Genomic DNA, 18,359 nt, shown 5'->3' on the forward strand with positions numbered 1-18,359 from the left:
TGAACTCTGGGCAAATCTTTTCTAGATTTTTCAAACCCTTAAAGCTTATGTGGCCCATAACTCTATGGAAGTAATGAGCACACCCGTCATGCAGTGGTTTGTTTGTTACTTTCCCACACTGCACCTGTTCCACCATGTGGTAAGTGTGATTTTTCTTTAAGGCTTTACCACACATTGCTCCTTCCTTGGATATAATCCCCTCATTTTTTTCTGAAAAGGATTTCATAGCCATCGTCAGTAAGATATACCACACTTACAAGGTTATTTTGCAACTTTGGTGCTCACAAAACATTATGGAATACCTTTTTTAAACCTGGGATTAATACAGACCCTTGTACCTCTACACAGTCAGATTCACCATTTGCAAATACCACAGTGTCCACTGGTGCTGACTTAGGGTGCTGTAGTTTTTCCCTATTAGAGATCATGTGGTGAGAACACCCACTGTCCAAAATCCAAACAGACTGTTCTTCCTTCTCACTTACAACTCCTTCCACAGCAGTAGCAAACCCCCTCCCACCAAGAGGCTTATCTTTCCTTTTCTTTTGTGCATTTTGTCCTTTCTTTGCTGCAGAGAATTTCGGACAGTTCTTCATTAAATGTCCGGTCTCCCCACAGGAAAAACCTCTCCGTATCCTGCAGACAGCAGCACTCCCCTCCTTGGGCAAGGACATAGGTAGGTTGGTTTGTTGTCGCCTCCAGCTAGTCACACCCTTGAAGCTCTCCTCAGAGTCTCTCCTCTGTACTTCTTCCAGTATTCTGGATGCCACAAGGTCCACAGTTAAATCAGCTTCGGCTACTCCCTGGAGATTGTACATCAAAAACACTCAGTTTCTGCGTAAACTACTAAGTAGTATATGGGCCTTCTGGGTTTTCTCAATCTGGATGCCACGCTCGCTGCACTCTGCAAAGTTTTCTTGCATCTTTTTTAAGTATACAATCACGGATTCGCTTTCCTGCTGTTTACAACAATATAGCCTTCTGCTGCACATCATTTTAGACAAGGCTCCAGCTGGTTGGTTAACAGCCTCAAAAGAGTTTTCCAAGCTTCAAACGCTGACCTCGTATTTCTAATATGATTTAGCTGGCTTGGCTCTATAGCTAAAACAATTGTTGCTCTAGCTTTTTCATCAACAGCTATCTGGTCTTCATCAGTAGGATCTGGCTGTTTCTTTACATAGTCCCATAAGTCCTGCTTTACCAGTAAAGCTTGCATATAAATTTTCCATGAAGCATAATTCTTCTCGGACAGTTTCTCAAACTTGACAGACGCTTCCATGTTTGCACTGAGTCTGCGACTTAAACAGCTGCAAACAAGCACTCCAATACTGGTAACAGTCTGGACAGGCTGCAAACAAGAATAAACTTCCAAAAACAAACTGATAACGACAGAGTCCATGAGCAGACAGCACTTAACTCACTCCTCTCCAGGACCTTTCTCTTCAGCCCTCTAGTAATCCAAACACAGCTCACCAATTGCAGAACTAGATCGCCCACAGCTTTTTTAGCGTTGTCGACGCGGCTACTGGGCCCATAACCTTTGTTAAGGTGTGGAAAGACACGCTGTGTCCACCACGACCACCTACAGAGTTGAACCATGTCGACAGGACGCCAAGGAGAAGGAATCTGAAGAGATGTCTGCAAAGGTATTCAGGCCAAGAAGAAAAATATCCCTTCACCACTGCAAACAGCCTTAAGCTCCCGGCTTGAGAAATAACGACAAGAGCACTTCAAGCCTTCACTCTACACGAGGGCTTTAATAAATAAGTTACTTTAATAAATAAGTTACTTTGCCAACCAAACAACCATAACAACAAAAACAGAGAGGCAGTTGCTCAAACACTAACTGTCACAGTCAGCACCTGGTCTAATCTTGACCATTTACCCAAAGTCAGTTCCTTGGGTGAGAAGATTCCTTTTGCTACAGCCATGTAACAGGACTCTTGTATTAATGTAAAGAGGACACATCATATCAGGAGGCTGTTGATCCACAGATTTTACTGTCTGTGGATCCTCATGCCCCATATTATTCAGTGGCAACTTATGTACATGAATGTGGTACATCATTGCCATTGAATAATATGGCATGTGACCATACACTTTTTTGCCATGAGGAGGGAGGGCAGAACTGAAACCTCATGGATGGGAAGGATCCACTTTGTTTAGTGCCATGAAGACACTGTCTTTGTTCAGACCTATGTTAACAGATCCCATAATGTCTGACTCAACAAACAGCATGATAATAAGCAGAGTGAGGAAGGCATGACTTTCTGTCAAGCAACACCCAAAGGTCTGTTTGCAATGTTGCCCTCGGTTCTTCCCATTTATATGCATCCTTGGCAGTGTAGGCTAGCAATTAAGTGACGGGATCAGTATCAGCCTTTATTAAAACGTACACAGTAATCATCATACGAACCCACTTCTCCTTTTAGTGTAACAGAATTCTAGCTGTCTAAATTCTTACAAGTTGATAACTTGAGAGTCCAGAAGGCTAAATGGGGTTTTGTTTTCCTGAGTGATCAAAATAGCTGAAGAACATGTTGGTCAGTTCGTTGGAAAACTCATAATGGATAGTAGTATACCTGTAGGCTTCATGACTGGCATACCTGTTAATAAATGGGCTTGTCTAACAAAGGTTCATAGGACAAGGCAATAAATAATTTACTCATGATTGGGGCAGTTTGGCATGGTTTTTTTTTTTTTTTGTTGTTCTGTTCTTTTTTTAAAAAGCAGTTTACATGAATGAAGTACTTAGGGCAGATAAAAAGGTATTGCAGTAGCTTTCTCTTGTTAAGATTTACAGTCCAATCTGGGCAGCCTGCAAAATTCACAATTTATGTTTCTGTAACATTAATTGAATTTACAGCCATGTCAGTGGCAGCAAGCAGTAGAGTTATGTTCCTAATGCCCTCTTTCTAATGTAGTGAGAGGTCATCAGAAGCAGGCAGACATTTTACAGTGTTGACAAGCACAACATATATCATAATACATATAATTTACAAGTGGTGGCTTTACTTCTTTATCTTTTTACTACTTTGGTCCATTACATTGTTAAGTGGTATCTTCCATGGGCTGTGTTTGGCTTATTAAATACAGTAGGATGTTGCGTTTGATATGGTTATTGATTCTGAATGAATGCACTCAAGTTGAGAAATCAGCCTAGTAGTGTCAGACCTAGTGTTCAGTCTCCTTTCTTCTGAGGACTATAATACAATCTTTTGCTCAACACCAGTTTTGTATTTTCATAAATGAGGCAGCATTGGCCTCTTCTCTAGCATAGTAGCCCCATGATATCTATTGCAGTTTGGTTCCAGGACTCCCTGTGGATACCAAAATCCATAGATGCTCAAGTCCCATTAAATGCAATAGCCCAGCAAAAATGGTGCCCCTTATATGAAATTATAAAATCAAGGTTTGCTTTTTGGGATTTATATATTTTTAAAGTACTTTCAAGCTGCAGATGTTTTAATTCATGGATAAAAAATCCTGTGGATATGGAGGGTTGACTCTCTCTCTCTCTCTATATATATATATATATATATACACACACACACACACACACACACACACACACATGGAGGGAAAGAGAAAAGGTTAATAATATCACACCTATGGCTGGATCATTTTCACATACATGGATCAACAGAGCTTCTCATCTCTTAGTGGTATTCAGTCTAACATTAATCAGCAATTTTAGAAGGGTAGGGGTAGGTACAACTGAAGAATATTTCCCAGCAATCAACAATAGGGAATTGAGGAGGAAGACTATTGAATGTTTGTAAAAACACAAGCAAATCTGAAAAAAGAACAATACGATTTCAAATATAAACAGCTCACTTTTCAGTGACCGTGGGAATAGGATATAATACAGCATAGCCATTGTCATGGAAAATTCCAGAAAAACTATTTTGAGGACATACAAATTTGGTTAGAGAACAAAATGCTCACAACTTTGCAGGTTAGATTGGTCTGTTGTGGTGCTACAGGTCCAGGCATCAGACAACTTGTCGTGTATTGGCTTTGTGATTTGAGATTCATGGGGCCTCCCTAAGTCAACAGGTGGCTTGAAACACATACACACACAGAGAGAAAGGAAAACTTCAGCTTTCCTCATTTCTTAATTTCTGTGTCAGGTTCCTGTCAAAGACAGAAAATATGCCAGTCCTGTTGTGGTAGGTAGCATTTTTCCTGATTTGTGCAGCTATTCTCCTTCTCCTCCTTCTATTGTCACAGATATTTCAGGGATGGTTGGGATTGCCTGCACGGACAAACCACATTCAATGTGAGCCAGCTCTTTCTTACAGAGACAGGCAGCTGATATTTAAAGTCATTTACTCCTATTGGGCAGACACAGGTCAGTATAACAATACAGTGGAAGCAAATTAAAGTTGCATGTTTATTTCACCATATCCTTGGGCAGGGTGGAGTTTTTATTGATCTTATTGTCATTATAAAATAAAGAAGCAGGGGCATTTATTCAGATAAAATTATTAAAGCATCTATCCCCCCCTCCATATTTTTAGGATAAGATTGGGAAGTTGTTTTCTGGACAAGTGAGATTTGGGTGACATTACTGAATGTTCAAGCTAGTAAATACTATTAAGTTGCATATATAGATAAAAAAAGAATAGAAGATACAAACATTGTATATTTTTGAATGATTTAAGTTTTTGCTGATACACTGAAATCTGCTATGTGATGACTTTGCAATTTCTGGGTAGTTAAACAAATTTATTACAAAATCCCAGCTTCTCTTATGTTGCCCCTGCCCCTTTCTGACCTACAGCCTAATCACAAGTTGTCCCAAGGTTGATTATCCTGTATGCAGGCACTTTCTTGTGCCATTGCAATAGAATTTGGGGTAATCTAACATCTGTTTTATAGGGGAAATGGACAGTTCAGAGTATAATTTTTCTGTTGCAAAAGTTTTATAATACAAAATTAACCAGTACCTCATCTAAACTGTCCACATATCTTCATGGGGTTTAAAAATAATACTTCTGTTCCCTCTTACACATATCCTCAGTGCAAATATACAATACTTAGCATTTTGTAACTTTCCCATGGGATTTGTTTTTCTATGAAATAACCGAGGAGTGCCTGTTTCCTTATTGTTCCTCAAAGCAGCTTCCTCCTTGGTGTTGCTCTGAACTCATTCCAAACAAGTTACTATTTTGGGGGTGGAAACAGAGATTGGAAGCTGGGAACTGAACAGCAAGATGAATGAAGCACAGATCTGTATAACTGAATGTTGTTTGGTTTTACGTTTGGCATGAAAGCTCATTTTTTACATGCTGAAGAAGAAGAAGTAGTATTAGTAGTAGTAATATTCTTTGCCCTGCAATATACATGTCACTCCTGGATTTGCAGTACCTTTTGTCATTTTAATTGGGTTGATCCAGGTACTGGAAACAATATGTTTAGAAGTGCTAATTGGGACTTAATTTACTTCTTGTTGATTTGACATTCCTAAATGTTTACATGGAAAATGTGTTTCTTGTTCCCCCTTCCTGTTGTTGACCCACCAATCTGTCCACCTTAATCTAAAACAATAGGATTATCTCTTTTCTTAAAGGAAGATACAGTACATAGTTTTGCCCTGCAGGTAGTTTACTTTTCCAACATTGGCATTTGGTTAGCCTGTGAACAGTAGGATGTCACTGATTTTGGCAAATGTAGTAAGGTATATCTCAAAAGAATTCTATGACTGGGAAATCTTTTTTAAAGATTTAGTTTAGCTTATATTTGTTACATTTGAAAATAAAAGAGTGGCTTCTCCATCTAAGTAGTTGATGTAATCTTGAGAACCTGTTCTGTAGGGAAAATAAATTAGCACCGGGTGTCTTCTTGCATCTCTGGTTGAGCTTAATTGTCACGGTGCTTTTCAGTCTGGGTGGAGAGTTGGGGAGGAGTAGACGTAGAGAGTTGTCTTAGAAAACAGCCATTGACTGAGGCTGCTATACAATCCATTTCTGAAGTTCTTTTAAGGTCAGTGTGATTATTCCTGATTTAAATGCCTTTAAGACACTGGTATGATAGGGGATTTTTGTGGCTGGTCCTTATTATTATAACAGCAAAAAGGCTTAGCAAATCCTGAGGAGGAAGTCTGGTTTTGATATTGCTGTCCTTACAAGTACAGACTGTTTCATGGAAGTTGTTTTGATTTTTGTTCTGTTAACAAACTTGTTTTTGCTTGGAAGTAAAGAAAGAATGAGGACACCGAGAACATCTACATTTTAATAGGAAGCCTGTTCTGTGTGCCCAGACAGATACATTTCTGCGTTGTATTTTTAATAAAAATATAGAACTTAACTGTTAAAAAACATTTGAATTGGAGCAGCACCCAAAAATGATTCTTGAATCTCTCTTTTATACACAAGAGAGAGATTGTTCTTTGTTTTTTACTACAGTTTTTTTTTCCTGATAATATAGTATAATACATGGTGCTATATAGAGGTACTGCAGGGAAAGAAAGGTGCTCTTGAGAAGCTTCCAACCATTTTTAAGCTACTAGGCCTTATGGTGTTTTAAAGAAACCCTTTTTAACACTACCATTAATTGCCAGCCAAAATTCATGGAGACAGGAGAAACATAAAAATCTATAATAATTCAAATATACTTAATCTAAAACTAATTTTTAATTGTAAGACTTGGTTTCCTGGTTATTGTAATATATTTTTCATATACTTACTAGCTATAACAATTAGAAGCAAAGACTAATAAATGCATAGAGATTGGTGCTCTCTACAGCCAGTGTTTTTTACATAATCCTTAATTAACTGCCAGAGTTTGGGTGTGTTTGAAAATGCCTTTTAAAGATGCATGCTAACTTTGTAAATCACTGTGCTAGCTTTGTGTCCTGCTAAACTTTGGTTTGATATATAGTTGATTAAGATATTTAGATATACAGTAGATACACAACAGTAGTTTTGAGTTGTGTAAAAACTTAGGAACCAACAGGGTGAGTGGTATGAGATGAGAAACTACTTCACTTTGTTTGGCAACAGGGAATGAGTGTCATCTTAAATCCAATGGTGTTTTTATCTTTTATCCTAGATTCTCAGAAAATAATAGTTTTGTGAGGGTATTTTTCTTAATCTGGAAGTAATTTCTGATGTAATGATACAATTCCTCCACATATCCTGGCCCCGTTCTTACCTTTTCTGATATATTTGCTTAAAAGGGACAATTGGTTGTAGTACTCTAGGTTCATGCTTCAGGAATCAAAGAGCAAGACTGTCTTGGGGAATTTGAAGTTGTCAAGTTTCTAATTCTAGAAGATGCCTTTCCTTTTAGGTTTTCCATTCCAGTCTTGTCAGTGTATTTGCTAAAATAGACTTTGATTACATTCATTTGATCACTTGTGTCATAAAAATGTGCCTTTCTGCAGTATTAGCTAAAAGATAGAGAGGGTGCAAAATTGAGAAAGAAAATGGCCAAGAAAGCTGTTAATGTATAGATCAATCACGTTAAAGTAATGTGTCTGCAATAGAGCTGTCATTTGGCTTGGGGGAGGTCAGGTGCTAAAACAGAAACTGAGAAAAGACACCAGAACCAGCACGCCACCTCTGAAAGGCAAATGCCCAAGCTTCCCTCTATATTTTCAGAATTCATGTTTGTCTTACAATAAGACTAAAAATTATGTTGATTTTTGCCACACAAGAATTTTTTTTACCCCTGGTACATCATTTCTCAAAGTGATGTTATTTTCTGAAGAAGGATAAACTGCTAGATTTATGGAATATTGCTCTTTTCCACTTCTGTAAGGCATTGTTGATTGTTCTTCCAATTTTTCCTTGCAGCACCCCATCCCACACAAGAGCAGATTTGTGGACAACAGAGGTGTGGAATGGGGAGAGAATAATAATCCATCACATACAAAAAGAGTTCTAACTTCACTACCGTGAATTGAACCCAGAGACTAATGTTTGTAACATATTTAGCGCTATTCAAATTACCCTTTCAGTACTGTATTTCAAATTGCCTGTAAAGTATTCCTCTTCTGTGAATCCCATATTAAAAATGAGAGGTACTTGAGACTGAGAGCTCAGAATTATTTGCTCAGCTACTTGGTGAACTGACGTCTCTACTGACTTCCTTCCAATGCATTGCCATAACAATGTATTAGGAGGTAGAAATTCCTTGATGTACATATTCATAACATCTCCGAAGCCTTCATTTGTCTTCTCACTTCCTGTTAGCATTCAACAGTTCAGAACACTTGGCACCCCATTTGATTGAAGAAGAGGTCTTGACTCCTATTTCCTTTTTAGAAATATATTTCTGTTGTTTCCACAGTGAAAGGACATGAATATCATAATCCTCTTTACTGTATAGTCCTTAGGAAAAGTCTAAAACAGAAGGAAGAAAGAGGAAAGGAGGAAAAAAAACAGGTGTTATTGTTGATACTAGGCTGAAGGATGAAAAATCTTGCAGCACTTGACAATTTTTTTTCAGTAGGGTCATTTCTTGCTGGAAATGAAGTAATTTTTGGATACTTATTACAATGTTAACCTCCAAGGGTTTATTAATAATCCATTAAGGTTATCTAACAACCAGTTATTTTGATGATAACACTACTTTTATTTCTTGTGTGTTGTGTTGCTTGACTTCATTATTCTTTAATCTTTCTGAGTAGACTCTTTTAAAAGATTTAATGGCCTGAACCAAGATCTAAAAAGGTTAATACCATATGGAATAAATTAAGACATATGACTTAGTAGAATCTTTACCACAGTGTCATTCCTATTTAAAAATTCAAACTACAGTTCGTAAATGTTTGCTTCTCAGTATTGTGCAGGATATGATGAACTAGATTGCAATCTATGAAAGCTTTTTAAAACTAACTTATTAGTTTATTCAGTAATGTGTGCAACAAGACCAAGGCTTTTTTAATAAACAGCCATAGACTTTAACAGGGCACTGAACTTGAAGGTTATTCTGTCGTTAGCAATTATCACTACTGCTGATGGACCCTTTTTAGCTGACAAAGACACTCGGCTTCAGAAATCTGAAGAAAATCCCTGTAGAGCCTACAGTACTTTTTTCTTTCTGCTTGGCTACTTTTTGCAAAATACTAAATCACTGAAACTTTTACAAGAGTCCTGAGATCAGTTGAGTAATTTTATGCTGCAGGCATACAAGAACTCAAGCAACGTGGGTGGATAAAGAAGAGCTCTGTGTGTTTTGTGATTCTTGAGTCACACATATACTTATACTATTTATAATTATATTTCATTTCTGTCCTGGGATATATGGATTGTGGTAGTTACAGACCATATTTTACTGTAGTCACTTAAACGTATTGGGGTTTTATGGCAGGCAGATAAGAAGGGCACAAACTATTTGGATCAGTTTTAACCATCACTGTCAAATCTTTTAGGCTTCCCTTTATTTCTTTTCTCTCTAAATTGATTGCTTCACTCTTAACTTGTCACTACAAAATGCAAATCTAACAGATAAGAATATCCTTTGCAAATCTTTTCAGATACCTGCTTTGCTTCTCTTAATGTAATTATCTATAGAAATTGTCACACAGATTTGTAACTCTACTAGTCTCCAAGAGTCATGATCTCTTGATCATGCTTGATTCATTACTGTAAAACTGCTTTGGCATTTAAAATTTTATAATTTTTTCTCACTGAAAACCAGGTCCACTGGAATTCTTAATTATCTATAGACATCTATGACTCCCTTCTTTATTCAGGGAAAAGTATCTCACTTGGCTTTTTGTGCTTTCTGCAGCACTTACATTTTTCATGTTGTTAAAAAAGTTATGCATTTTGAAATTTATCATTCTGTACAACTTTGGCTTTAAGCTGTGTCTGATTCTAATAGAGCTGTTCTTTTTGCATCTGGAGTGCAATGACATTGACAATTCTATGAAGCATTTCCAGCTGAGAAAATACATCTGCTTACTCTTTCCCCCAGCACAGTCTTTCTCAAACTGATGCACACAAGAAGTGTTCGACTGTGGCGTGAAGCAGACCACCCTGATAGTGTGGCATCCTGCCGCCCCTTTCAGCATCAGATTGGGGCTGTGGCAACTGTACGCTGTGATCCCAATCCGGCACTTTGCCAGCTCTAAAAGAAACAGCAAAATGCCATTCCTTTTAGAGCCAGCAAAAAGGCGCCCTTGCCTTGGTGGCGACATTTTTCAGTGTTCCTTTCAGCATGCATTGTATAAACGCCATGCCAAAGGATCACCTTAATGCAGACGGATGGTGTGACGCCGGGGTGGGGGTGGTATAGGCGTGAATCATCCAAACACCACATGCCACCGCCATGCCAGCACTTCAAGCTGGTCTGTACAGTCCCTAAATCTCTCATTGTCTCCACTGGTTGTGGCTAATAGTACGTCATCAATACGTACTAGGGTTAGGAAGGCGGTGGCTTCCGCACCCCCCTAACCTAGTACGCATTGAATACGTACAAGATGCGGCGCCCTGTTCATACGGGCGCCGCCATCTTTACGTATCGGACGCTGAGGCGTCCGTACGCGTCGCGGGCGTTGTGACGTAGCGAGCGCGCCCCTGGCGCTCGCTACGTCGCAAACCGACTTAAAAAGAAGCTCCATTTGGAGCTTCTTTTTCGGTCCGCGCAGGAAGTCGGGCCGTGTGAAGGCTCCGCGCTCCCGCGGACCTACTGGCGGCGGCGGCAGACCGCCGCAAAGCGCGGTCTTTACCCCGCCATTGTCTCCACGGGTTGTGGCTAATAGTCATGGTCACTGAAGATGAGGGGCCTATCAGGAACAACTCAGTTGAGGAAGGCTGATCTTGTGTGTTGTATCTTTTTTATGTCACACTACTAAATTGCTGGAACTTGAGTGTCGGCTGTAATACAAATAATAATAATAAATAATAATAATATATAATAATTAATATTATTATTATTATTATAACGACCGCTATTCCGCAATGATCAAGCGGTGTAAAGTAAAATTGCAAACAATACAAAAAAATGCAAGGCCTCTCTCCCTCCCAAGATGGTGGGTGTAGGAGGGCTCTTGTCTTCCAGGCCAGGCCTTCTCCCCTCAAGATGGTGGTTGGAGGAGGGCTCTTGTCTTCCAGGCCTGGCCTCTCTCCCCCTCAAGATGGTGGTTGGAGGAGGGCTCTTTGTCTTCCAGGCCAGGCCCCTCCCCCTCAAGATGGTGATGGAGGAGGGCTCTTTGTCTTCCAGGCCAGGCCTCTCTCCCCCTCAAGATGGTGGTTGGAGGAGGGCTCTTTGTCTCCAGGCCAGGCCTCTCTCCCCCTCAAGATGGTGGTTGGAGGAGGGCCTTGTCTTCCGAGGCCAGGCCTCTCTCCCCCCTCAAGATGGTGGTTGGAGGAGGGCTCTTTGTCTTCCAGGCCAGGCCCTCTCCCCCCAAAATGGTGGTTGGAGGAGGGCGTCTTGACTTCCAGGCCAGGCCCTCTCCCCCTCAAGATGGTGGTTGGAGGAGGGCTCTTTGTCTTCCAGGCCAGGCTTCTCTCCCCTCAAGATGGTGATTGGAGGAGGGCTCTTTGTCTTCCAGGCCAGGCCTCTCTCCCCCTCAAGATGGGTGGTTGGAGGAGGGCTCTTTGTCTTCCAGGCCAGCCCTCTCTCCCCCTCAAGATGGTGGTTGGAGGAGGGCTCTTGTGCTTCCAGGCCAGGCCCTCTCCCCCTCAAGATGTGGTTGGAGGAGGGCTCTTTGTCTCCAGGCCAGGCCTCTCCTCCTCAGATGTGGGTGGAGGAGGGCCTTTTTGTCTTCCAGGCCAGGCCTCTCTCCCCCTCCAGATGGGGGTTGAGGAGGGCTCTTTGTCTCCAGGCCAGGCCTCTCTCCCCCTCAGATGGGTGGTTGGAGGAGGGCTCTTTGTCTTCCAGGCCAGGCTTCTCTCCCCCTCAAGATGGTGGTTGGAGGAGAGCTCTTTGTCTTTCCAGGCCAGGCTCTCTCCTCCCTCAAGATGGTGGTTGGAGGAGGGCTCTTTCTTCCAGGCCAGGCCTCTCTCCCCCTCAAGATGGTGGTTGGAGGAGGGCTCTTAGTCTCCAGGCCAGGCTCTCTCCCCCTCAAGATGGTGGTTGGAGGAGGGCCTTGTCTTCCAGGCCAGGCCTCTCTCCCCTCCAGATGGGTGGTTGGAGGAGGGCTCTTTGTCTTCCAGGCCAGGCCCTTCCCCTCCAGATGGTGGTTGGAGGAGGGCTCTTTGTTCTTCCAGGCCAGCCTCTCTCCCCCCAGATGGTGGTTGGAGGAGGGCTCTTGTCTTCCAGGCCAGGCCTCTCTCCCCCTCAAGATGGTGGTTGGAGGAGGCTCTTGTCTTCCAGGCCAGGCCTCTCTCCCCTCAAGAGGTGGTTGGAGGAGGGCTCTTGCTCCAGGCCAGGCCTCTCCCCCTCAGAGGGTGGTTGGAGGAGGGCTCTTTGTCTCCAGGCCAGGCTCTCTCCCCCTCAAGATGTGGGTTGGAGGAGGGCTCTTTCTTCCAGGCCAGGCCTCTCTCCCCCTCAAGATGGTGGTTGGAGAGGGCTCTGGTCTTCCAGACCTGGCCTCTCTCCCCCTCAAGATGGTGGTTGGAGGAGGGCTCTTTGTCTTCCAGGCCTGGCCCTCTCCCCCTCAAGATGGTGTTGGAGGAGGGCTCTTTGTCTTCCAGGCCGTGGCCTCTCTCCCCCTCAAGATGGTGGTTGGAGGAGGGCTCTTTGTCTTCCAGGCCTGGCCTCTCCCCCTCAAGATGGTGGTTGGAGGAGGGTCTTGTCTTCCAGGCCCTGGGCCTCTCTCCCCTCAAGAGGGTGGGTTGGAGGAGGGCTCTTTGTCTTCCAGGCCTGGCCTCTCTCCCCCTCAAGATGGTGGTGGAGGAGGGCTCTTTGTCTTCCAGGCGGGCCTCTCTCCCCTCAAGATGGTGGTTGGAGGAGGGCTCTTTGTTTCCAGGCCAGGCCTCTCTCCCCTCAAGATGGTGGTTGGAGGAGGGCTCTTGTCTTCCAGGCCTGGCCTCCTCTCCCATCAAGATGGTATCAAAGGAGGGCTTTTGTCTTCCGGCCTGGCCTCTCCCCCCCTCAAGATGGTGGTTGGAGGAGGGCTCTTTGTCTTCCAGGCAGCCTCTCTCCCCCTCAATGGTAGTCAGAAGAGGGCTCTTTGTCTTCCAGGCCAGGCCTCTCTCCCCCTCAAGATCTTGATAAGGTTGATCACCCCAAAGTCTGCAAATCTCTGATCAACAAACATATTAGGAAGAGTTGCCAGAAAGTTAGTGAGAGAAGGCAATCAGAAGCTTTCATTCAAATTTATTTTTCTGTGCACTCTAAAGATTTCTATAGTAAAGCTATAGAAATATTTCTATTGTTATAGAAATAGCAAGTCTCTTATGTAGATACTGTACCTACATTATTGAATAATGTATCTGCCACCTCTTTCTTCACTCTGGGACTCCTTCAGTTCTATGTAAGTACCTCTTTGCAGAACTGAGGCCGAGCCAGTAGTCTCCAGCAGGTCCCTAGCCTAGAGGATATAAGTGGGACTCCTGTTGGGAGTGCTGCTTTTGGCATGCCCACCACTAACTGGGGCATTGCCACTTTGCAGGGTGTCATGAGAGCAAGAACCCGGATTTCTGTTCAGGAGAGAGGGGCAGAATTATCTGCTTATTGACATCTCCCTGTTTGGATAATTTAAAGGTGCCGATTGCCATTTTGGTGGGATACACCTCATTAATACTTCCACCTCATTAACTAAATTATCATTGTTTGTTAGGATCAGATCTAAAATAGCTGGACAAGTGTGCCATGCAAGTAAAGAATTAGTTGGACATTACATTTTTGACAGAGTTTGATTTCCAACAAATAATAATAGTTGAAATCCCCCATTAATACTACAAATCTGCTTTCTGAATGTGTGGTCATCTGTTCCAGGAAGGCATCATCCAAGTCCTCAGTTTGGCTTGGAGGTCTACAGTAAATGCACGACATCCCTGTTGTTTCTCTCCCCCTTACTTTAATTAAATAAATAAATAAATAAATTTTATTTATATACCGCTATTCCAGAGATCATAGCGGTGAACAGCAAGTAAGCTAATTAGCAAGTAAGCTAATCAGCCCCCAACAGTCTGGGTACTCATTTTAGCGACCTCGGAAGGATGCAAGCCTGAGTCGAGCTTGGGCCCTTTTGCTGGTCTTGAACTCGCAACCTTGTGGTTTTGAGTAAATGGCTGCAGTACACTGCGCCACCAGGGCTCCTAAAGTGCTCACAGTAAAACTTTCTCCTCATTGCTTCCTACCTTTTCAGCTCTCTGTCCAAAAACAGGCTACATAAAGTTACTGTACTATCCTGAGCCAATTTCCAGGGTGCTGAGGAGGATGCTGTGAGGGAAATCACCGCTCCCTCATGGTTATCCTGGATCTTGCCATTCCATCTTTGAACATCACCATCAGAAACATGTCCCTTTTAGAAAAATTAGCGTTTTTTAAAGATTTCCCCAAAATTTCATGGTAGTGTTTATCATGAGAATATATTTTAATTAATAAATGCTTTTACGTAGACATTATAGTCATACAAAGTATACATGATACACTGGTACCCCGGGATACGAACGCGCCGCGATACGAAATTTCCGGGTTACGGAAAAAAAAAATTAATTAATTATTTCCGGGTTACGAAGGTTTACCCGGGTTACGAAAAAACGCTGGCGCTTTTTAAAATGGAGCCGCGGCAGAGCCGCGGCTTTTCCCCATTAGCGCCTATGGGGATTCGGCTAACGAAAAACTTCCGGGTTACGAAAATGGCGCCGGAACGAATTAATTTCGTAACCCGGGGGACGAGTGTACTGAATTTTTTAAAAATTACATTTAAAAAATATAAATATCAAGAATATAAATATCAAGCAACTGTAACAAAAACCTTGAACAATACATCTAGATTAATCAAGAAAATAAAAAAATACACAATAGATCTAAAATAAGAGGAGAGCACATCATTACAGAGGTTTACATATGACTTTGGAAGACAAATAATACCAGAACCTACTAATATACCAACCCCCCCCCAAAAAAAAAACACACACACACACACACAACTGTGCTGTATACATTGGTGGAAGTATTATTATGAGCAGGTTTTTAAGTACTCAGCAGCCAGAATTTTCTAATTTGTACAGGTGGTTAATCAAGAAGCTAACTTAAGCAACAATGAAAATGTTACAGTGTTCTCTTGCATAATCTTCCAGGAGAAGAGATGCCCTTCAGTGGGCAGAACAATAGTGGACTGTCACCCTCATGCCACTCTCTGGAAATGCACTACTCATGACTGTCCTAGAGCTATAACTCCATGCTTAATTGTGGATTTCCCACACATTAGAAGCTCATATTTTTTATTATTATTTATTATACTTTCACTCGTGTCTCACACAAATTTAATGTTTTCTCAGAGGCACTGTATTTTGCATTATATTTTGTTACCTTCTGACAGTACTATACTAAAGTCATATTTCAGCATTCGCATCCCTGCTGTCAGATTTGGGAACAGCATGTTATAAGTAATACAAAATTGAGTATCCACACTCTGTGGAGTGCAGAGAATTAACAGGCAACAAGAGCAGGTACCACAAACAAATAAATAAAGCCAGGCAAGACAGGTAGATCTGGTCAAAGAATGTCCTGAAGCAATGCCTTTAGGTAATAATAAACTGGATCAGCCTTAAGTTGTCCTTGAAAAAAATTGAAAGATGTTTTATAAGGTTTTCTAGCTAATCAAAATAGTACTGGTGGAAGCTAATCAATCACCATATTCTTTGCAGAGAATCACATGCTTTCTGTTTTGAGTTTTAGCTTATCTAGCAATATTGGCTGTACATATATGTTCGCAAGTAAGAGGGCCAGTAGAGTCTGTATAAAGTAGGAATAATAGAATCATAGAATCAGAAACCAAAAAGGAAAGTAGAAATGAATTTTTCAATTTAAAAAACTCTCCTAAAATCCTTTGGCCATCTTTTAACATAATTTTAAAGTCCAGGTAAGTCAGTTGGGGAAAAAAAGTTCATGGCTTTACTTTTTAGTTCAGCTTTTGATTTTGATTTTAAGGTAGTTTAACTTCTGTGGAAATAAATTCCCTCAAATTTTGACTCAGCTTACAAATTAATATCTAAAAAGTATACCTTAATTGATTTGTTCATTAACATAGTGCTATATTTCACTCACATTGCCTACATTTATCTCTCTCTTGTGAATATGTGTGTGCCCATACACATGTGTGTGAATACTAATTTATTTATTTATTTTAAAATGTATACCCTTCACTATATCATGCAATCTCAGAGTGGCTTGCAATAAAGTTAAACCGGGTTAAATGGGCAAAATTAGTAAGAATTTTAATAAGCTAAAACATATTAAGCAGTATATCGAGTTTAAAAGATTTATTTTTAAAAAAAGTTTTGAAAACTATAACCAACAGTCTTTGGGTTGCATTAATGAAGCTCAAAGGCTTTAGTGAACAGCCATGTTTTACCTAGAACCTAAATTATAAGACATTTGGCACCAGTTAGGCTTCCAGGGGGAGATCATTCTATAGTTGGGTGCCATGACTGAGAAAGCCCTCTTCCTTGTCCTGACACAGAGTATTGAACTCATTGGTGGGACATGTAGTATTCCCTTCCCCAAAGCAGATCTTAATCCTCCATCAGGAGGATGAAGAAAAATGCTCCCTTGGGTATCAAGGTCTCAAGTCGTTTGGGTCTTTAAATGTCTCTACAAAGATCTTGAATTCAGTCCAAAAATGAAAAGGCAGTCAGTGCAATTCTTTAAGACTGGTGTTAGATGCTATCTATACGATATACCAGTTAGCGGCTGAGCTGCTGCATTTGCATTAACTGCAGCTTCCAAGTCTCCTTCAAGTGCAGTCCCATGTAAAGTGCATTACAGTAGTCTAGTCAAAAGGTTACCATTGTATAGACTGATGTGGCTAGGTTATTTCTGTTCAGGAAAGAATAGACATAAAATACTTTTAGCAATAGAAATTCTCTTTGGTCAAGCCTTACTGGGGCACTACTTAATTCAAGTAAAGGTGAACCAGAACATATGGTGTGATTCAAATAAAATTCAGAACCAACATAATATAAAGTCATGCTGAAAGACTCCCAGTTTAAGATTCCCAGTTATATTAAAGTCCATTGTACTAACTGTGTATATTCTGATAAGCAAAGGTATTCAGCATTGAAGCTGGAAATGTGAAATGTAATTATTTCAATAATGTGTAATAGCATGTCCTACTTTTTGATTTAAGCATTCTAAAGTGTGAACCTTCACACCTGGCTTCAGCCATTTGCATCTCTTGTGAAGTTCCAAAATAAAAGGAACTGGTACATTTTGTAGACAGGCATTTAATTTTAGCTGTATTTTGCTTGTGTGTTACAGCTCCATTTAGCAGCACTGGCATCTCTGAAGGGAGACATCGTTGAACTTAATAAACGCCTACAGCAAACAGAACGAGAGAGGGATCTGTTGGAAAAGACATTGGCAAAGGCACAGGTTAGTGAAATGGAATCATTCCCCTTTCTCTCTGTGTTGCTCAGCATGTTAAAACACTCTTTGCTCTTAATACTTAAGACCTTTTTAACCAATGTAAAGACTAGATGCTATTACAAGATAGCCATCAGTTAGGTAAAATTTAGGATGCTAACAGACAGTCCAAAAAAGGCAACTTCCATGTGCCTTGGAGGCATGGCAGTTAGATGACACCCCCCCCCCCAAGATGCACAGAAGACGCACCAAAGCTGTGCCCAGGCCACAGAAACCCGGCCTAAAAAGGAGCAGTTTTTTCCCCATGGGCCCATGGTGGAGGGCGCCTGTGGAACTCCCGTGTATGGTTGCCACAGTCCCGAGGTGTCTTGGACAGGCTTTTATCTGTTTTTCCGCTTTCTCTTTGTGTTGCTCTTTTAGCATGCTCAGTAAGAAATTCTTGAGACAGCTGATTGTTTATTGTACAGTGCACCCGCACCATACACAGGTGCACTATATGCTACAAAAGGATGAATAGTGCACGTGCCCACGACGCACACACTCTGCCATGCCGCGAGCACGAGCCCCATTATATTTAATATGTCTCGAGCATACACGCTTTTCACCTTATGTGGGCCGGGGGGGGGGGGTCCGGAACAGATCCCCATGTAAAGTAAGGGACCACTGTACTTGTTTTAGGGAGGCACACTTAGCCACAGTAGGATTGGGAAGAGCAAAATTCCAATGGGGAGATTTTCAAAGTCCAGGAAATTTAAAGTCCATTTGCATCTCAACAGGGACCCCTCTTTTGCAATCCAGCATATCTCCATTCCAGTGAGGTCACAGGCCTCTTTGTAGGCAGAGAACAATGGATTCCTCAGGAAGTCTCCATGTTTTTGCATCAGGAACATTTTGGTGATGTAGAGGTAAAACATGCAAATTCA

At 41.4% G+C, this 18,359-nt stretch overlaps 1 protein-coding gene across 2 annotated transcripts in view; it reads left to right on the top strand.

The window, feature by feature from the left end:
* Positions 1-18,359, top strand: part of MCC (MCC regulator of WNT signaling pathway) — a 322,683-nt gene that overhangs the window by 160,448 nt on the left and 143,876 nt on the right. For both annotated transcript variants that reach the window (XM_042448793.1, XM_042448794.1), the window contains one exon: positions 17,332-17,445. In XM_042448793.1, coding sequence (XP_042304727.1) covers positions 17,332-17,445 — 114 coding nt within the window. The remainder of the gene's footprint in view (positions 1-17,331; positions 17,446-18,359) is intronic.

Source organism: Sceloporus undulatus, chromosome 2, assembly GCF_019175285.1.
Source record: "Sceloporus undulatus isolate JIND9_A2432 ecotype Alabama chromosome 2, SceUnd_v1.1, whole genome shotgun sequence".
In the NCBI taxonomy this organism is placed as follows: Eukaryota; Metazoa; Chordata; class Lepidosauria; order Squamata; family Phrynosomatidae; genus Sceloporus; species Sceloporus undulatus.